This window comes from Silene latifolia, chromosome 11 (assembly GCF_048544455.1).
Source record: "Silene latifolia isolate original U9 population chromosome 11, ASM4854445v1, whole genome shotgun sequence".
NCBI classification, from domain to species: Eukaryota; Viridiplantae; Streptophyta; class Magnoliopsida; order Caryophyllales; family Caryophyllaceae; genus Silene; species Silene latifolia.
Window position 1 is genome coordinate 132,070,022 of NC_133536.1, and position 22,626 is coordinate 132,092,647.

General features: G+C 38.6%; 1 protein-coding gene and 1 non-coding gene across 2 annotated transcripts; one reads left to right on the forward strand and one right to left on the reverse strand.

Annotated features, from left to right (window-relative positions):
- Window positions 1-614: 614 nt before the first annotated feature.
- LOC141616410 (small nucleolar RNA R71) lies at window positions 615-721 on the forward strand. The gene has a single exon (XR_012530759.1). It is a non-coding gene; the product is annotated as a small nucleolar RNA R71 (small nucleolar RNA).
- A 3,969-nt stretch (window positions 722-4,690) lies between these two features.
- On the reverse strand, window positions 4,691-5,443 carry LOC141614003 (uncharacterized). The gene has a single exon (XM_074432756.1). It carries the CDS (start codon window positions 5,441-5,443, stop codon window positions 4,691-4,693), a length of 753 nt encoding a protein of 250 aa, XP_074288857.1.
- Window positions 5,444-22,626: the final 17,183 nt, after the last annotated feature.

Genomic DNA, 22,626 nt, shown 5'->3' on the forward strand with positions numbered 1-22,626 from the left:
TGTATGGATTTTGATTTTGGTAACCTTGGTTTTGATTGAAAAAGGGTCTTTGATTTTGATTTCTCATGGGTGGTGGAGTGTATGTTGTTTGAGGGTTTTGGACATTTTGGCTTTTGTATGAGAGATTTGGATGGAACTTGGTGTTTTCATTGTAAAAATTTGAATAAGGGGTACCGCTTTTGTAAGCTTGGAAAGCATTGACTTGCTCGGTTGTTCCCCTACATTCACTTGAGTCATGACCTAAGGTTCCACAATTCTCACATATCCCGCTTGGGATTGATGAGGATGCCGTCATGGCATTGACATGATGCTTTGATGATTTTGAGCTTTCCTCAAGTCTAGCCATAGCTTGTTCAAACTTCAAGTTGATTGTGTCAATGTGAGCACTAAGTTGAGCACCCAATTGAGTAACGGTGTCCACTTCATACTTTCCTCCTCTAGTAGCCTTGCGAGGCCTACTATATTGCGAATTATGGACCGCCATTTCCTCAATCTTGTTCCATGTTTGATTGTCATCAACTTCGGTGAACATTCCATTTGATCCCATATTGAGAATGTTCCTTGAATCTTCATATAAACCATTCCCAAATTGTTGCACTAAAAACCATTCGCTAAGTCCATGGTGAGGACATGAGCGACAAATACCTTTGAACCGCTCCCAAGCTTCATACAAAGATTCTTCATCCCTTTGCTTAAAACCCGTAATTTGAGCTCTTAGCATATTGGTCTTTTCCGGTGGGTAGAATTTTTGGTAGAAAGCTGGAGCTAGCTTCTTCCAAGAATCTATTCCAAGGGTGGCCTTATCAAGGCCCTTCAACCATTGTTTTGCGGTGCCGATTAACGAAAAAGGAAATAAGACCCATCTTATTTGGTCTTGAGTCACGCCCGTTTGAGAGATAGCTTCACAATAATCACAAAATGTTTCCATATGAGAATGAGGGTCCTCACTAGGCATTCCCCAGAATTGGCTCCTCTCAACTAGTTGGATGAAGGCGGACTTGGCAATAAAGTTTCCGGTAAGATGTTGTGGGGTAGGAGTACCATTTGGTAGATCCTCCTCGGTGGGTATAGAGTGTGACGAGAATTTAGGCATTGTAGGTGGATTTTGTGTGGTATTGTTTAATGGGTTCTCTTCTCCTTCTATTGCGAAAGGATTGACAAACTCACTAGTGGGTTGAACAACTTCACCAACACCTCCCAAATTCCTCCTAACAAGTCTCCTATTATTCGTCAAGGTTCTTTCGATTTCACGGTCAAAAGGTAACAAATCTCTTTGTATCCTTCTAGACATGCAAAATATCAAACAACTCAAAAACAATTAGAACAAACCTTGAGGAGTTTTACTTCCCCAAGGTGAAAAAGACACAACTAAAAACAATAAAAGAAATCTTAAATCAATTAAACACCGTCCCAAACAGAACGGCGCCATTTTTGATCGGAGCCATTTGGTGTTCACAATTGAGCATATGTGGTCGTTGGTCAATGGTCGATACAAAACACAATTTATACTTCACAAACAACTCTACAATTAGTAAAGAGGCAAGTAAAGGTCGGATCCCAAGGGACGGGTATTGAAATGAAGATTCTATTGTAACTAGCGGTGTCTAGGGGTGTCACAAATTGGGTTGATGTAGAAGGTTACTAAACTAAAATGGCAATGAAAATAAACTAACAAGGTAAATGAAATAAGGGTGTAAACAATTGATTAAAAGCACTAGGGTGTCATGGGTTCATAGGGGAATCATGGGATATTATCATACAAACATGTTCTCAAATTATAAGCAAGCAATTATTGTTGTGATGGATTGAGTTGGGTTATATCTTACAATCCTAGGAAAGTTTGGGTCCCGGAGCCGAATCTCTTGGATTGTACAACACCTACAAGTCGACTTAATCTTCCCTACTTAACACATGCATGGTCTAACAAGACTCGAGTTGGGTTATGTCTTACAAGTCAAGTTGAAAGGATAGAAGATGATAGTAAATGCAAGGATTCATAGGCTTAGCATTTCATCAAATATAACATGTGCATGCATTAAGATCAAAACAAGCAAGCAAATAAGATATGAAAGCATATTAATTTAAGCATGAATCATTCCCCATGTTGGTTTCCCCTAATCACCCATTAAACCCTAGCTAAGAGACTACTCACTCATTATCATATTGATCATGCTAGAAAGGTTGTCAATCATACTAACATAATAAAACATGATGAATAAATGAAAGTAATTAGCAATAATTAAAAAGGGATTAAGAGATTATAACTACTAATGATTCCAATAATAAAGCAAGAATAATAGAAGTACTTGAATCCTAGATTGAGAGGTTGTCAATCTCCCAATAATATCCCAAATAATCTTCAATTACCCAAAATAAAGTAAGAACAAGAGAGAGATTAAGGAACTAAAACTTGGATTAAAACTTGATTAATATTTGATTACAATATTGAAGAGAGATTTGATTGATATTAACTACACTAATTATTGATAAGAAGAACATGCTCCTCTAATTAGACTAATGGGGTATTTATAGTGAAAATTAGGGAGGATGCATTAGGGTTAACTAAGGGCTAAACTAGTAATTACACTTTTTAAGTTGAGCAAGGAGCCTCCGGGATTGTCCGAGAGAAGGGCTTCTTCATTTCGTAGCTTGAAGAACGAAATCGTCTTTGTGTTGTGATCCGTGCGGGCCGGGAGTCGGGACGGCCGGATCTGGGGTGGACGATCCGAGCGGATCAAGGAACAAGACGCTCGGACTGGGCATGGGGAATACGAGCGGATTCCTGGTGAGGACGCTCGGATTGGCGAGGACGGACGGATTCTCTACAATCCGTTCGGATTGTAGTTCAAATGACTTTCCTTCTTCTTTTTCTTCCCTTTTCTTCATGAATTCCTTGGGGATTTCCTTGGGGACTCAAGGATCCTTTTCTCAACAATGCTCTTCTACTATGCTATGTACAAAGGCCTTCTAGTCTTGTCTCTCCTTGATGCTTGGTCATTGAATATGATCAATTTAGCCTTGTTTTGCCATGAAAATGCAAGATTCTTACTCCTTTCCTACCAAGGGATCAAAATCTCAAAGAATATGCAAAACAAAGAACTAAAGATAAGAAATGACCCAAATAGGCACTAAAAAGCATGAAAACAAGGGTAATTCGGGGGCTAAATATGCGCCAATTATGGTCGCATCAAAAACGCAACTCACCCTTACTCGACAGAGTAAGGCCTACTCGATAGAGTACCCAAAGACTCATAAATACGGAGTATTACATTTTGCCATTCCTAAAAAATTCATGGACATCAGCACATACATCTCCTCCAACAATGTCCCAGCTAGCTTTAAAGAATTGACTAGAATAACCATCTGGACCCGGAGCTTTGTCATTTGGTATACTGAAGATAGTGCTTTTGATTTGCTCATCAGTAACTGGTGTTAGTAAAATCTGATGGTGAGACTCATCACATTTGTTACCTTGCTGTACTACTCTGGAGCTGACAGGAGTTGTGGGGTGAGACTGGCCTAACAGCTGGGTATAGAACCTTAGAAAACTCTCCTGAACACCCTTCTTATCAGTATGTTGATTTCCCTGATGATCAGTAATCTGGACTGTCTGATTTTGTCTCCTCCTAGTTTTCAAAATCCCATGAAAGAATGATGTATTTGCATCCCCATCTGCATTCCATTTCATCTTTGCTTTTTGTTGCAGGAACTGGTTCTGAGCTTCAGCCAGCTGCTGGTAGCTCTCTCTAGCCTCACATTCATGTTGAATTAGGCCTAGGTCCTGAGGATTCACTCCTAAGCTTTGCTGTAATTTTTATAGTTTAGTGAGAGCCACCTCAGCATTGCTCTCAATATCAGCAAACCTGGTCTTGTTCAGCTGCTTGAGCCCTTGCTTCAGATTCTTCAATTTCCTAGCTAGCTCATACATCTTAGTTCCAGTCTGCATACAGTTCCATCCAACTTGAACAATCTCTTTAAAGTTGGAAGCCAGACTCCACATATTAAAATATTTAAAAGGTCTGGATCTCTTTTCATCAGGTAGATTAGCCTGTACCACACAAGGAGTGTGATCAAAAGTCCCCTCAAGCAAAAAATGTGCATACAAAAGAGGGAATTCATTGAGCCATTCCTGGTTCACCAGGAAACGATCCAGTCTAATATACACCCTATCAACAGGGCATTGTTTGTTATTCCATGTGTATAGAGCTCCCATGGTCGGGCTATCTATCACTTCACATTGATGCAAGCATTGCCTGAAGTCTTCTGCATCCTGCCTAGAAAAGGAGCCTCCCACTCTTTCATCCTCGGTCAAAACACAGTTGAAGTCTCCTCCAATGGCCCATGGCCCTGAAATGTTATTTGCCAGTCTGCTTAAATTAGCCCTAAGAGACTGCCTCTCAGTGCTTCCATTGAAAGTATAGACCATAATCATTTGTTGGTACTCTTATGAAGCACTGTCATATCCCATTCATGAACCTGCCACAGAATTCATGGTTGTGTGCAATTTATTTGGTTTGATTTTTGTCTCTAATAAAGCAAAGAAATTAACATTATTATTTATCAGAAATCTATTTATAACTTTCTGCTTACTCCTCCTATTCATACCTCGCACATTCCAAAACCCTAGCTTAATCATTGATCAGGGTTATGGATGAGGTGTCCCTCTGAACTAGTGCCCTTCTCTGCTGAATCAGGAACATAGCACTACAGTAGTCCCTCCTTCTTTTACTGGTGTATGCATTGTCAATGGGGGGAACTCTTTAATCTGGACCAGAACAGGCTCTTCCTCCACCCTGGGTGCAGGGACTCTAGGTGTGATTAAAGGGTTTTCAGAACTTGCCTGATCTAAAGTTTTTGGCTTCTCCACTTTCCTCCAAACCTGTTTAACAGGTTTAATTGATTGGACTTTTTGAGTAGTTTGATTTTTCCCTTTTCTGCAGGTGTTGTGATCATGCCCCAGTGCCTTGCAATTAGTACAGAGCACTTGTTTCCATTCATATTCAAGTTTAACCTCCACCAATTGCTTCTTTTCATCACTAAATTTAACTATTTCAGGAAATTTTTGGTCAATTTGCACCTCAACCAGAACTCTAGCATAGGCTAATCTAGTTTTCATCTCTGTTGCATTATCCTTTTGGATAAATTTACCTACCAGTCCTGCAATTTTTGGCAAGCTTTGTCCCCAAAATTTCAATGGTAAATGATGCAACCTTAACCATGTTGGTACATTTTTAACATGCTCTTTTTCCAGTGCCACATTCTCCTGCCATGGCTTAGTTATGACGGGTTTACTATCAAATAAGTAGTGGCCTGCGTTCAATAACTGGTCTTGCATGTCTTTCGTGTGAAATCTGACAATAAATATCCCATTAGGCATGAATGAAATCTTGTCTATGGTATGCTTATGCCATATCCTCCTCAAATATCCTTCTAGCACCGCCATGGGTGGGTTGGCTCCCAAAACATAGCCATATACAGCCTGCTTCCAATACTCTAGTTCATCATGCACGTCCTCGTCTGATAATTGAAGCAATGGCTCTGACTCTTCTTTAGTGCTGTTTTGATAGGCCCTACAGGTTCTACCTAGACAGTTCTAGGTAAAATATAGTCAAAGGGAAGGCTTGAGTACCTTTGACCCGTCACCTATGTTCCATTATATGGCACAGCAGGTGATTTACTGCGGGAGATGTGGTGCTGCTGAGCACAATGCAGCCATGTGCATGGCGGAGAACAATGAGGTCTACGCGTTCAAGCACCGTAGACAAGCTAGCCATTCCGCTGTAGTTGTGCCGCCATATCTACCCTATCAACGAGGCTACCAACAGCCTCCATTTATCTGGCCACCGCAACAACAAGCTTCTCCTCCTGATAGACAGAAAGAAGAGATTGCGGAGCTGAAATCTTTGATGAAGGCACTTGCAGTCCGAGTGCAAGAAGATGATAGACGTAAAGAAGCTCAACTAATTGAGCTGGAGTCTCAAATAGCTCAGCTAGCTGCTGAGTCAAATATTGGGCAACCAGAGAAGGTATACTTTACCTACACCAAGAGTGGTCTTTCCCATGAAGGACCCGAGTTGCCTAGCGCTATTAATGATTTGGATGACTCGGATTACGAAGATCTATCCGAAAATGAAGCGAGTTATGAATATTTCTGCGATGCACTTCAAAGATCACTCGATCGAGCTAGTAATAGTGCTCGATCGAGTGGATTTCCAGAGAAAACGTTCGATCGAGCAGTTCATTGTGCTCGATCGAGTGATTATCAAGAGGAAAGTTGTCGATCGAGTAATAATTCCACTCGATCAACTGATTTGGCCAAAGAGAGCAATGAAACGTCACTTAGGCTCGTTCTAGATGACGATTTTGATGATGATAATGGTTACGGTGAATCGCCCCTTTTCAAGGCCGAGCTGGATGCACTTGGGGCTTCGATTTAGGGGACGGATTCCACCAAGGAGGGTGATGAGAAGACAGTTGAGTCAGTGATCGCTCATAGCACATAAGAGGTAATATCTTCCTTTGTCGATAATTCCATCACTAAGAGCGACCAAACCAAGGTAGTTGACAATAATTATATTATTGTTTGTTTAAATAGTACATTGCCTCATTTGACTCATGCTCCATATTTTAATGTGATACCCCCTCCTAGTTGGACAAGTAATTTAATAGTTTTTCGCCGTACTTGTCGTCACAACTTTGTTAATCTGAAACGGAGCCTTAAATTATTGTTGATTGCTCCCGAGCTCCTTTATTTTGTTGAAAAATTTAGGAGCTCTCATAGGAAATTTGTTAGACTTAAACATTTATACATGTTATTTTCCTATGTTTCTATTATACTTTGGTGCTACTTATGCTCTTGTGTAGGACATGCGCAGTTATATGATCTACTGTTAAGAGCTTTGAGTTGCTTTGATTCTTACTGACTGGAGCAGCTGACGCTACCCGGGAGGCAACCCGAAGATTTTATTTTTAGTTGTTTTTTCAAACATTGCTTTTCTTTTCAGTTTAGTTGTAATAAATGGTTTTCATACCATAGACTATATCAGTTATGCTTGTTTTGTTAGTTTTGCGGGCTGTTTTGATGCGTCTTTGCAGGAATCCACTGAGGATGACTCGATCGAGTACTTTTTGTACTCGATCGAGAACTTTTTCGGCTGAAATCACTTGATCGAGCATTTATTCTACTCGATCGAGTACCTGCCAAGGAGAAACCACTCGATCGACCATTATTCTTCCAGGATCGAGCTGTTTAAGATGCCCTTTGCTTGGATTAGTTTCCTGTGACGATGTTTTGCAGCTATTAGTGACCTCCCACGTTGCTGGCTGGTTTGGGGAGGCACCTTATTCGCGTATCTTGTGAGTTTTCCGCATCTACACTCTTTCTCTTTTAGTTTGAATTTTTCCCTTTCCCCTATTTGTGCTGCTGTTGTTAGTTGTTGTGTACAATGAGGGCATTGTACAATTCGGTTTGGGGAGGGTATATGCATCCATATCTGTGTCTGCATTTATGTTTTTACTGCATATATGTTGTCACGTTTAATTTCTGTATGCATTATTGTTTATTTTTATACAATTCAAAAATCTCATAAAAATTAAAAATTCTCGAAAAATTAAAAATTTTCACGTTTATTTTAGCATATAGGTTGAGTCGGAACAGTAAATTTCAATGATGAAATTGCACTGCATTTGTCTTTTTGCTTAAGCCTTGCATTGAATTATATATTCTTTTAGCTTTGTCTTTTGCATATCTACGAGTTTATGTTGAAATTTAGCTGAACGAATAGACTTGACCTGGAGTTTTGGCAAGCTACTTATAATTTCTAAGATTTAGAGCCGCATAAACTGGTGTCATTTGTGACCAGTTTCATGTAGGATTGTGAGTAGTTACTCCTTGCATAGCATGTTCATCAATTTGCACATATATGAAATTCAATTGCTTTTTGCCTACATACATTCGGGTTAGTGGTTGGTGTCACATGTAGGGAGGTGGTTACAATTTCACTTTCTTTCATTTTTACCCATTTAACTCCACATTAGCCAAATTTGCCTGTTGACCCTTAGCTACATTCCAAATTTAGCCTGCCTTGCCAAGCTAGTTTAGTGTATGTTTTTGCGGTATATATTTTATTGTGCCGAGTTTGGCTTGTATCCACTGATTTGGAGTTGGTAATTTATGAAGAAAAAAAAAAGAAGGAAAAAACGTGAAAAAGAAAAAAAAAAAGAATTCGAAAAAAAAAGACGAAAAAAAAATAAACCGTGATGAAAAAAGAAAGGAAAAAAAGATGTTGTTTGATGAGACGGTTTCTGCTCCTATGCTTTATTTACATTTATTCAGGAGTATATTCAGTTCGGTTTGGTGAGTTTTGTGCCAAATGAAGGGCATATGCGCTTAATTCATAATTGAGTTGGAAATGGATGTTGTTATATGGTTTTGTTTAGGCACTAGCTTGGCCGTCTATACCTCCACATTCCCATAAATGTTTTGCCTTTTCTTACTCATTGCCTCACTTTACCATATTTTTGTAAGCCCTCGGCTGTGACGGACCTTGTTTGGTTGGAATGTATGTAGGGTAGCTAGAATTGTCTATCATATTGGTTGCATACATGTCTATGTGGGTCGTAGTTTAGGTGAGCGACTATATTTCTTTCTCTCTTACATATATATGTTCACTCTTTGCTTCATGAGAGAAGAGTTACCCGTGAGAGTCCATTATTAAAGTTCTTGCAAGGTCGACAGTTCAGCTATTTTATAAACATCCTATAACTTGTTTGCATTTGACTACTTTGCTATAAGTGTTAGTCTGCTTGCATTAAATTGGTTTAAGTGGGCATTTGTAGCTAGCTCTGAGTTATCTTTTCCGTTCCCTTAGTTTGCATTTAGTTTACTCGAGGACGAGCAAAGGTTTGGTTTGGGGAGATTTGATACGTGCATTTTATATATTCCTTTTTGGCCTTTTTATGCACGTATTTCTATGCTATTATCGTAGTTTTATGCTACGAAATGCCCCGAATTGTCTACTTTGGTTTCTCTTGTATTATTTACAGGAATGAATCGGAAAGGAGCATAATCAAGCCTAAAACATGTCCTTATGCATGCATTAAGGAGATGAGTTGAGTCGGAGCTTAAGACTACTATTTTGAGATGCGCAAAGAAGTAAGTTAGCTAGGCGAGCAAAGGAAGAACTTCAAATTGCTAGTGCCTAATTTGAAGAGCCATATATCGAGTTCTACAATAGATTTTCAGGCGATTCTAATTGGATATGAAATTTTGTCCTCTTAGCTTTCCAACACCACCGGAATCGCCCTGTTTGCCCAAGTAACGATGAAATGGCAGCCGTTTGAAGTTCAGTGCGCGAAGCTGGAATTGTGCGCTGAAAACCACTCGATCGAGTACAATTGTGTTCGATCGACCCCTTTTTCTACTCGATCGAGTAGTGCCTAATTAATAAGTGCTCGATCGAGTACCAAAAGTAATCGATCGAGAGGTTTTAGCTTTGTTTTGCTCGATCGAGTGATATAAAAGTCCTCGATCGAGTATTTAGCTATTATACTCGGGATTTTTAACCCGTGTTAGGTTTATTTTGTGTTAATAATGACTTCCCTATATAAAGGAAGTCGGGATTAGGTCATAATTATCCTGGATACTACTAGGACGACGCTTCTATCACACTTCATGCTTTTCCTTCTCTCTTTTCACTGTTAAACACTTTTCCACCATTCTTTTCCGGATCTCTTAATCAGTAATTCCTTTCCTTACTCTTTTTCTTCCTTTACTTTATCTTTTCTGTTCCATTAGTTTGCATTTAGTTTACTCGAGGACGCGTAAAGGTTTGGTTTGGGGAGATTTGATACGTGCATTTTATATAGTCTTTTTTGGCTTTTTTATGCACGTATTTCTATGCTATTATCGTAGTTTTATGCTACGAAATGCCCCGAATATGCTACTTTGGTTTGTTTTGTCTTATTTGCAGGAATGGACCAGAAAGTAGTGAAATCGAGCCTTTTACCGTCCGTTTTGCATGCATTTGGAGGAAGAGTGAATTTGGAGCGGAAATGTAGCTGTCTTGGGATGCGTGAAGCCGTTTCGGGAGCTAAATAATCAAGTCAAAGCTGAAAACAAACGAACAAGTAGCTGCTGGAGTCATATTTCACTCGATCGAGTACTTTATTAGTCGATCGAGTGGTTTTAGATCAAATAATAAGTCGATCGAGTACTTTCTATGGTCGATCGAACAATGTCTATTTAGTGTTTACTCGATCGAGTAGATTTTCTACTCGATCGAAAGGTTTGAGTCTGATTCTGCGCGATCGAGTGGTTTTAAATCACTCGATCGAGTAGTTTCTCTAATGGGCTCGGGCTTTTTAGTTTTAATTCGTCATTAGGTCATAAAATTCCTATTTTCTATAAATAGGAAAGAGGGACGTCATTTGTAACCCCCCCACATCTCTGATAATCGAATACACTGTTTTCGTTACTTTTCTCATGTTACTTTGTTCATCTCCAATTTCCGGATTTAATTCTGTAACTCTTTCTTTCCCTTTCCTCTTTAATTTAATTAATGTTTATTGTTCTTCTTCCCTTTATTCTTGTTCTTTATTTATTCATGTCTAGCTAAATTCTCCCTGCAAGGATTAGGGAATTCGATGAATGAATATTAATCGCTAATTAGGTTTACGGATTTGTCGTTGTTGTTTTAGTCTATGTTGTTAATCACTGTTATAATTGTATCCTGCTAGTTGAGTTGACACAATTAGCCTTTTAATTTTGGTAAGCCTTGACCTGGACCGGAAGGTTGGAAAGGGTGAGACCTGCAGTGAACAATAGAATGCTTTAGTGAGGGCGGAAGCTAAGCTAGTAGTATTTTAGGGCGAATTGAGACCGGAAGGAGATATTCGTTGCCCTCACTAGCATTCTATTGTAAGCTAAGCTTCCGCCCTCACTAAAGCATTCTATTGTTCACTGCAGGTCTCACCCTTTCCAACCTTCCGGTCCAGGTCAAGGCTTACCAAAATTAAAAGCCTAATTATGTCGACTCAACTAGAAGGATACAATTATAGCAGTGATTAACAACATAGACTAAAACAACAACGACAAATCCGCAAACCTAATTAGCAATTAATATTCATCCATCAAATTCCCTAATCCTAGCAGGGAGAATTTAGCTAGACATGAATAAATAAAGAACAAGAATAAAGGGAAGAAGAACAATAAACATTAATTAAATTAAAGAGGAAAGGGAAAGAAAGATTTACAGAATTAAATCCGGAAATTGGAGATGAACAAAGTAACATGAGAAAAGTAACGAAAACAGTGTATTCGATTATCAGAGATGTGGGGGGGTTACAAATGACGTCCCTCTTTCCTATTTATAGAAAATAGGAATTTTATTTGACCCAATGAAGAATTAAAACTAAAAAGCCCGAGCCCATTAGAGAAACCACTCGATCGAGTGATTTAAAACCACTCGATCGAGCAGAATCAGACTCAAACCTTTCGATCGAGTAGAAAATCTACTCCATCGAGTAAACACTAAATAGACACTGTTCGATCGACCATAGAAAGTACTCGATCGACTTATTATTTGATCTAAAACCACTCGATCGACCAATAAAGTACTCGATCGAGTGAAATATGACTCCAGCAGCTACTTGTTCGTTAGTTTTCAGCTTTGACTTGATTATTTAGCTCCCGAAACGGCTTCACGCATCCGAAGACAGCTGCATTTCCGCTCCAAATTCACTCTTCCTCCAAATGCATGCAAAACGGACGGTAAAAGGCTCGATTTCACTACTTTCTGGTCCATTCCTGCAAATAAGACAAAACAAACCAAAGTACCATATTCGGGGAATTTCGTAGCATAAAACTACGATAATAGCATAGAAATACGTGCATAAAAAGGCCAAAAAGGACTATATAAAATGCACGTATCACTGCTCCCCAATATTTGGTTCATCATAGGTGTTCACGAATACACGATCAAGCATGAGGTTGAGCAGGATAACTAAACAACAATAATAATACGATAACCTGCAAGAAGATATAATAAAGAAACACAAGCCAAAGACCGTCTCATACACACGGCTAAACCGTGTGCCACAACGAAACTCAACACATCCGACACCATACCTGTACTGCTAAGGTCCACGACAAAACCCCAAACACCATCGTGCCTGGCCGACCAAAACCGCACAGGACCACGACTTTTCCACATCCTCGTGTCTGGCCGACCAAATAATCTCAATAGCAATGCCAGTCCTCTCTCACAACACCAACCAACAATAGAAAGCCAACTAATAATAACAATAATATGATTATAAGATGCTCAAGACAACAATTATAACAATATGCTCATCTTTTAACAATTCACCAATTAGAAATTATACATAGTTGAGTAGTTAACCTACCTTTAGCAATTCTTCACAAATCAATCAAATAATTAAAAAGCTTCTTCCACAAATGCAACACCTAATCAATCAATTAAATATTGTATTATTGTAAACTATTCTTATTAATGAATTTAAGATGTAAACTACCAAAAACAATTCCGCAAAAACCGTCACAACGCATCCCCATAACACGGTTGACCCTGTAACACCCATCCTTTTAGGGACCCGTTAACCGACGTTGAGTGACCTTTGACACCTACCTTGACCTTCAGAAACCTTAAGAGTGATAACTTGTGACGATGAGGGTCTTTGTGTGCATGTTACTCGATCTAGCTGAGGCTACTCGATCGAGTAGCTTGGGAGATCGATCGAGTAGATGCCACTCGATCGAGTAAGTGTGTTACTCGATCGAGTAATGGTTTTGCAGCGGGCAATTATAAATCGTATAATCGTGAAACCCAGATCATTTTCTCCTTTCTTCCAAAACCTAAATGTCGTCATTCCACTTCTCCTCCACCATAGTTCCTCTCCTTGAGGCCTTTGAGGATGGTTACACCATCGGGATGGGATGCTTGAGTCGGATAGTGGTCTTGACGCCGGGTTGCTTTGTATAGGTATATTGTCATCATAGCCATCGTCATCTTTGTTTTTAGTTATGGCTATGGTAGTAGTAATAGATGGTTATAATGGTTGCTATAGGTGGTGTTGATGGTTGATTGTTATCTTGTAATCGGATGCGGAATCGCTGTGGTTTGCTAAAGGTAGGTTCGCCTACTCAGTACTATTGATGGTCTAGAGTGTCTACTGTTATTGTATAGTGGTTTTAGTGTCTTTGTTGATGGTTGTTTGTGGTCGATTGATTAACATTGTATTGGAATAGGAATTGGTGATTGTGGGTTGTACAACTGGTTGTGTTTAATTGTCTGCGGTTCTCGAGGTGCGTCCTCCGCTGAATGGAGTCACTTGTTGGAGTGGCTTCATGCTCGTGATTCGCCTTCTGTGGAACCCGCCACAGAAGGGATGTGCACATTAAGGAACATAGGTTATCGCTCGAAATGTTGTGCGTGGATTAGGTGGGAGCGGCTGCGGTCCCCCACTGGCAAGACTGGACCTTCGGGCAGTCAGAGGTGTGTGGTTGGTTGGAGGAGGTATTGTGTTTGTATTGATGTAGTTGTGTTGTGTCTGCTTTTATACTTGTTATCTCAGTTATTGACCTTGTGCTGTTTTGTTGTGTTATCTCTTTGTTTTGTGTCTGCCGTGATCCACTATGGTGAGCAGTTAGTCTTAGCAGGTTGGTGTTTGAATCATAGATGGGTACTTGGAGGGACGAGTCTGAAAGATCATAGATCCATATTAGACTCTCTAATAAAATTAATTTATCTCATAAATTGATGTTTATGTGATCTATGTAACATGCATGCTAATATGAAAGCATAAAAACAAAGTATAAGGAAAAACAATTTCCTTACATTGAATATAAGGTAAAATGGGCACAAATTAGTTCTCCTTACTAATTTGTTCTTGAGCTAAATATATGTGGATGATCCTCCTTGTATAACCTTCAACTAGAAAGTCTCCTCCAAGTAGCACCCAAGAACAACCCAAATAATATTAATAAGTAAGAACTAGTAACTTATTAATATGTGCCCTTGATAATAATACTAGTAATATTACTAACTATTCTTAGTAATAATAGTATACTAGAGAGGAATTATTGTAGAGAGAAGGAAGAGCTTTTTCACATGCAAAACATAATGAATTATGTGTAAGTAAGGTAGTGTGAAGAAGTGAATAAATAGATGGAGTGAAGGAAGGGAAGTGGCGGGTGGAATATGATGGAGTGATGGAGTGTATAAACTTTGTCTTATATTTTTCATCTTACATCACATGCAAAATCTTATATAAGATAAATTATGGTAGTATACAAAATAAGGTAAAATGATTATGTGAGTAATCATCCATTACACTTATTTTACACGGTCCACATGACCATATACGGGTCCATGTTGGTTTTTATATTTGTCGCACAAATCCGTGTAATTATCATATTAAACATCGTATCATGTTTAAATGCTTCCATAATAAATTCGTCCAATTCACTCTGTAAATATACGTGTACCACTACACATATTATTTACGTACTAATATTAATCACATTAATCAATTAGTACAATTTTAGTAAATTAACAGTTAATTAACTAAAACCCGTTTCCCAAAACTTATTATTTAATTATCGCATAATTAAATAATAACTGCCGCTCCTCGAGTTCGCAACTCGAAATCTCTCTAATAATAATCGACTAACCTCTTGGTCTATAAATCAAGGGACTAAATAAATTGTATCTCATACAATTAATTAGATATCAATTTGGGTTCGTTCCTTTAGGTGTGACCGAAAGGGGTCAGTTGATCACCGCCGTCTCACGACAATAACGTCAAACTCTAGTCAGCCAACCGTTATCGATTTACGTTAATCAACCGACGAGGATCAAATAATTAAATATCCGATGATATTCTATTAATGAGATTTATTATGTTAACGCACTATTGTGGAGGACACTAACTCCAACAATCTCCCACTTGTCCGACACAAGGTGTGCGCTACCAATTCTCTTGTCCGTTTTAATCTCCCACTCAATGCAAGGTGTCTTTCAGGTCGCACTTGCACATGAACACATCGCGAGTGGTTTTCTCGATCGGGAGTGTGACTACCCGACCGGAAAAATCTCTCACAGATTACTTCCGAGCGTGGCCACGCATTTGTAGTCATTAACTCCTCGAGTGGCCTTGAGATATAGTTACCCAACGTGGGTGGACAATTTCGTATGCCCTATCTATCCTATTGCACAATACTGACTCACCATGACCTAGTAAATGCCCTTTTGGCCTCCTTTCACGGCACGACCTAGGACAAAAACCAAAGTCACTCGGAAACCGCACCGCTCGGATAATAGTCTCCAGTCAAAAGAATCGACTCACTAGAACATCTTAGAGATCCCCGCCACGACCAGGCGTCTATAATAGAACTTAGGGACTCTCTAAATGGTCACTGTCCGGCAAAGTGTCACACACTCTGCCTATGTAATCGACCAGTCATCACATATGACCTTATGGTGTTGAACAACCATCAATCGACTTACAATCTAGTCACTCCGAGACGTCACCTCATTAAGTGACTAGGGACAAAATACAATGTTCATCTTATTCACTTGAATAGTGTTCAACATTGTCTCCACAACTTATTCAGATAAACAAGGTATTAAAATTTAGTCACACTAAATAAAAATTCATAAAAGAATGAATACGAAAACAATGAATATGATTATCATATATATAATAAAAGATACACTATCCAATTATTACATATCCATAATCTAAAGAAAATCTGGTACTCGTCTCAATCCCATAGAGACGACATGACCATCATGCTTAGCCTTTGATAAAGGCTTGGTTAAAGGATCGGCAATGTTGTCATCTGTCCCAACCTTACAAATGTCAATTTCCTTCCTTTCCACATAATCTCTAATTACATGGTATTTCCTTTCAATGTGTCTAGATTTGTTACTAGACTTAGGCTCTTTGGCTTGAAAAATAGCTCCACCGTTATCACAATATAGAGTGATAGGATCTTTGGCGGAATGGACTACTCCTAGCCCCTCCATGAATTGCCTAATCCAAACAAATGACTTCCTTCGCAGACCTCGACGCGCAAGGTACTCGGCCTCTGTTGTAGAATCCGCAGTAACACTTTGCTTGAAGCTCTTCCAAAGAAACAGCTCCTCCATTTAGCATAAACACGTAGCCGGATTGGGATTTCATGTCATCCCGATCGGTTTGGAAACTTGCGTCCGTGTAACCTCTTACACACAACTCGGTTTCTCCTCCAAACACTAAGAACGAATCCTTAGTTCTTCTCAAGTACTTAAGGATGTTCTTTACGGCTATCCAGTGACTCTCACCAGGCTTGGCTTGATACCGACTTGTCATGCTCAAGGCATACGCAACGTCGGGACGAGTGCAAATCATAACATACATGATAGACCCAACAGCGGAAGCATAAGGGACGGTCTTCATGTGTTCAATTTCCTTAGGGGTAGAGGGAGACTGTGACTTGCTCAAAGTAATCCCTTGGCCCATAGGTAGAAATCCTCTCTTGGAGTCTTTCATATTGAACCGGTCAAGAACTTTGTCAATATAAGCTTCTTGACTCAATGCTAGTATCCTCTTGGACCTATCCCTATAGATCCGGATACCTAAGATTCGTTGTGCCTCTCCCAAGTCCTTCATTTGGAAGTGTTTCCCTAGCCACTCCTTAACGGAAGTGAGCGATGGAATGTCATTCCCAATGAGCAATATGTCATCCACATATAGGACAAGGAATACAACCTTACTCCCACTAAACTTCATGTATAAACACGGTTCTTCCACACTTCTAGTGAATCCGTATTGTTTAATGACATGATCAAAGCGATGGTTCCAACTCCTAGATGCTTGCTTAAGACCATAAATGGACTTCTTGAGCTTACACACCTTCTTAGGGTTAGATGTATCCACAAAACCTTCGGGTTGTATCATGTACACCTCTTCTTCTAGAATCCCATTCAAAAAGGCGGTTTTGACATCCATTTGCCAAATCTCATAATCATGAAATGCGGCAACCGCTAAGATTATCCTAATGGACCTTAGCATAGCGACTGGAGCGAAGGTTTCGTCATAGTGTAAACCATGAACTTGGGTGAAACCTTTTGCCACCAATCTAGCTTTGTAAACATCCACATGTTTATCCACGCCGAGTTTAATTTTGTATATCCATTTACACTGAAGAGGTCGCACTCCCTCAGGTAAATCCACCAAGTCCCATACTTGGTTCTCGTACATGGAATCCATTTCGGACCGCATGGCCTCTAGCCAAAGCGAGGAGTCGGGACTAGACATGGCCGATTTATAGGTAGTGGGTTCATTACTCTCAAGAAGTAACAAAACACCATCCTCTTCGATGTTACCAAGGTAGCGATCAGGTGGATTAGAAATCCTACTTGACTTTCTAGGAATAATTACCGTTTCAGAGGAAGAGGGAATGCTATCCTCCACGTTCTCCTCTACCTCATTCTCGGTTTGTGGCTCTCGAACTTCTTCAAGTTCAAATTTTCTCCCACTCTGTCTCCTAGAAATAAACTCCTTTTCTAGGAAGACAGCATCACGAGCCACAAACACTTTGTTCTCGTGTTTATTGTAGAAGTAATAGCCACGTGTTTCCCTTGGATATCCTACAAAAAGACATTTGTCGACACTGGGTGCAAGCTTATTGTCGACTTGATCTTAACGTACGCTTCACAACCCCAAATACGCATGAATGACAAATGAGGGACTCTCCCTGTCCATATCTCATATGGAGTCTTATCATTTTGCTTTAGTCGGGCTTCGATTTAGTGAAAATATGCAGACAAGAGGGCAAAACCCCAAAATGAACTAGGAAGCTCAGTTAGACTCATCATTGACCGAACCATATCAAGTAAAGTTCGGTTTCTCCTTTCGACCACACCATTTAATTGCGGTGTGCCGGGAGGAGTCCATTGTGATACTATACCACAATCTTTTAGGTGTGAATCAAATTCAATATTTAGATACTCACCACCACGGTCGGACCGTAGAGTCTTTATCTTTTTATCCAATTGGTTCTCTACTTCCTTTTGAAACTCTTTGAACTTGTCAAAGGCTTCACTTTTGTTCTTCATTAAGTAGACATACCCATATCTACTTAAGTCATCGGTAAAAGTAATGAAGTAGTGAAAACCTCCTCTAGCGGTGATGGTTAATGGTCCACACACATCCGTGTGTATGAGAGCAAAAACCTCACTAGCTCGTGTCCCTTTTCCCGCAAAAAGGTGCACGAGTCATCTTGCCTAAAAGGCAAGACTCGCATGTACCATAAGATTCGAAACCAAATGGTTTGAGCACTTTTGATGAAGCAAGTCTCTTAATGCGTCTTTCGTTTATGTGGCCTAAACGACAATGCCAAAGGTAGGATTCGTTTGGATCACCCTTTTTGAGCTTTTTAGTTTCCATATGATAAACGTCATTAACATCATTTAAAACATAAATGCCTCCAATTGAAATGGCCTTGCCATAAACCACATCATTTAAACAAAAAGTACAACACTTGTCCTTAATCATAAAACAAAAGCCTTCCGCGTCTAACGCGGAAATGGAGATGATGTTCTTAGTTAAAGTTGGTACAAAATAACTTATTTAAATACAACTCTAAACCACTAGCTAAAGTGAGCACATAGGTCCCTACGGCAACGGCGGCTACTCTAGCTCCATTGCCCATGCGGAGATCCACATCACCTTTTGCTAGTGCTTGCACGTCCCTTATACCCTGCAAATGGTTACAAAGGTGAGAGCCACATCCGGTATCAAGTACCCAAGTGGAAGTACAAGCATAATTAACGTCTATCACATAGAGAGAGGAAATCATACCAATAGGCGTCACACGCCCTTCCTTGAGATCCTCCAAGTATTTGGGACAACTCCTCCTATAATGCCCCTTCCCATTACAATGGAAACATTCGGCCTCGGAGAGCTTGACACTTTTTGCCTTGGGATTGCCATTCACAACGGCCTTCCCTTTCCCTTGTCAATTTTCTTTGACGATTTCTTGAATTGGGACTTTTCTTTCCCTTTTCCTTTCTTGACTCCAAGAGACATGTTCTTTAACTTCATGGTTAAAACATCTCCCTTTTCACTCCCACTAGCCTCCATATCCCTCTCCGCTTGGGTGAGGAGTGCATGAATTTCATGGTAACTCTTATCCATACCATTCATGTTGTAGTTTACCCTAAAGTGGGCAAACTTGGTGGGGAGTGAGTGAAGGATACGATCCACCACAAGAGTTTTAGGAATCTTACACCCTAGACGCTCTAGGATGTCAACATATTCGACCATTTTAAGGACATGGGGACCAACCTTTTGGCCCCTCTCAAGCTTAGCTTCAAAGAAGCGTGCCGCCGCATCGTATTGACGGACTTTAGGTGTTTGTGAAAACATAGTGATCATACGAGTGAATATCTCGTAAGCATTTAAAGAAATGCATGATAGCTTGAGGTTTGGCGATATTGACCATATCAACACATTCTTGATATCATTCAACATCCTCACATAGTCATCATGGGCGGTCCGCACCGCCGATGAAGCTCTTGCACCGGGCTCAATAGGAGGAGCATCGGTCAAGTAAGTGAGCACATTGTCGGACAACGCGGCACTTTTGATGTTGGATTCCCATTCAAGAAAGTTACTACCGTCATCTTTTAAAATACATTTGTCCATTACGGACCTTAGCCATGAATCTTTGCCTAGTGAAGTAGTCGATGGAGTTGATGAAGTTGCCATTGCGAATTAAAATGCTACAACAAAAAGGGAAAATTAACATTCATTGTTTTAAAAATTACTTGTAAAAACATGTTTAGCAAGTTTTAGCATTTATATAATGACCTCCCACTAAATTATATAAATGATTCCAAGACCCAAATATTAAACAAAAATGAGCATCGCTTGGGCGAAACATCCCATAATTGCGTAAATTCGGTAAGTCACGTTGACTAATTCTACCTCTAGAACTCTTGGTCGACAAATTTCCTCAAATTTATCTACTAGCCCCGGAACACAAGACCGTCTTATATCCCGTTGAGTCCAACCAATTTTGGCGTGTGATAACCGCTTACCACCCTACTTACCCAAGGTAAAAAGAGAACACCCCGCTTGGGCGAGCGTGGCTCTAATGAACAAGAGATTCATAGGTGTTACTAATTGGTAAGGCTAATCTCAATTTTAGTTAAGTGAGAGATCTTGTCAATTTAGTCATAAATTCCTTATAAGTGAATTAATTCGGTGAATGTAAATGACGTGAATTGACAACCGCGAAAAATAAAATGCATGTGAATGGCGATTTTGGCATGCGCGAAAATAAAACAAGCAAACATGTAAGCATATGAATAAATCCTAGTATGGCCTCCTAGTTAATAAACAACTAGTCTATTACACTTCGGAAACCAACTCCTTGGTCCCTTGCCTCTTCATTCCTTAAGTGGCTCTTCCTTGTGGGATTTGGAACACCTTCCAAAAATAGACTCCGTCTCGTTGTAATCCGTCTTTTGGAAACGCCGGTAAAATAACTATTACAAATTAATTACATAGCTATTCCTATTATACATTAATTAATAAAATGAATAAAACTATTAATTAATTACAAACCGACGATACGAGATCGTATTTAATTACAAACAAATCGATATTCCCATTCATTTGGGGTAATAACGATTAAAATTAACTAGGCCATACTAGGTACAAAAGATAAATACTTTAAATAAATGACAATCATTCATTCAACTTAAATAAATATGCTTAAAATGCTGTAAACATGATGCCAAAATCGCCCTACCTATCATTCATTGGTATCCATCTCGGTTTTTGTGGATTTAATCGATTTTTAACATGTAAAAATCAATAATTAACTCTTAAATCTCATTTAAGTCCAAACTAATAGTCCAAACTGTTTTGAACCTCAAAATTAGTCCTCACTAATTTTATGACAAATTATTAGTTTGGTTTGGTGATAATTTGCTAATTAAATCGGAAAAAAAAATCATAATATTTAAGTAAAAATCCAAAATAATTGAAAAATTACCCAAACAATTGAAACAAAAATTTTTAGTATTCTGGAACACTCCCAAGAACACCAAAAAGTCATAAAAATTGCCCAAAAATTTCGGATAAATTTTGTGAAGAAAAAGATCGATATTTATCGGTTTTTAACCACTAAAACCAATAAATCATCAAAACAAAGTGAAAACACACATGCAAAATCACTTTTGACATTTAAATAATATTATTAAATGTACATAAATTTATCATGGGCAGAATCAAAAATTTCGAAATTATGATTAATTAATTTGACTTTTATCGACTTTTTACTCAAAAAATCAATAAACATGCAAAATTTCGAACCAACCTTCAACCTTTTGCATACAATCAGTAGAAAACATGCATGAAATACCATAAAAAGGCCATGCACCGAATCAACATTTAACTAATTTTAGTCAATTTTTCACTAAAATGCGACATTTTGACTCGGTTTTCTACCAAAAATCATTAAAATTAGCAAAATTACTTGACAAATCACCAAAAAATTCCACAAACCTTTTGAGATCAGTAGGTATGCATGTCCCAAAAATTTCGTGCCAAAACCTCTTCTAACACAATTTTTGAGTTTTTACTAATTATCTCATAATTCATAAAAATGCTTAAAATCAACATGCAAATTACAAGCCTATGCTCTGATACCACTTGAAAGATCATAGATCCATATTAGACTCTCTAATAAAATTAATTTATCTCATAAATTGATGTTTATGTGATCTATGTAACATGCATGCTAATATGAAAGCATAAAAACAAAGTATAAGGAAAAACAATTTCCTTACATTGAATATAAGGTAAAATGGGCACAAATTAGTTCTCCTTACTAATTTGTTCTTGAGCTAAATATATGTGGATGATCCTCCTTGTATAACCTTCAACTAGAAAGTCTCCTCCAAGTAGCACCCAAGAACAACCCAAATAATATTAATAAGTAAGAACTAGTAACTTATTAATATGTGCCCTTGATAATAATACTAGTAATATTACTAACTATTCTTAGTAATAATAGTATACTAGAGAGGAATTATTGTAGAGAGAAGGAAGAGCTTTTTCACATGCAAAACATAATGAATTATGTGTAAGTAAGGTAGTGTGAAGAAGTGAATAAATAGATGGAGTGAAGGAAGGGAAGTGGCGGGTGGAATATGATGGAGTGATGGAGTGTATAAACTTTGTCTTATATTTTTCATCTTACATCACATGCAAAATCTTATATAAGATAAATTATGGTAGTATACAAAATAAGGTAAAATGATTATGTGAGTAATCATCCATTACACTTATTTTACACGGTCCACATGACCATATACGGGTCCATGTTGGTTTTTATATTTGTCGCACAAATCCGTGTAATTATCATATTAAACATCGTATCATGTTTAAATGCTTCCATAATAAATTCGTCCAATTCACTCTGTAAATATACGTGTACCACTACACATATTATTTACGTACTAATATTAATCACATTAATCAATTAGTACAATTTTAGTAAATTAACGATTAATTAACTAAAACCCGTCTCCCAAAACTTATTATTTA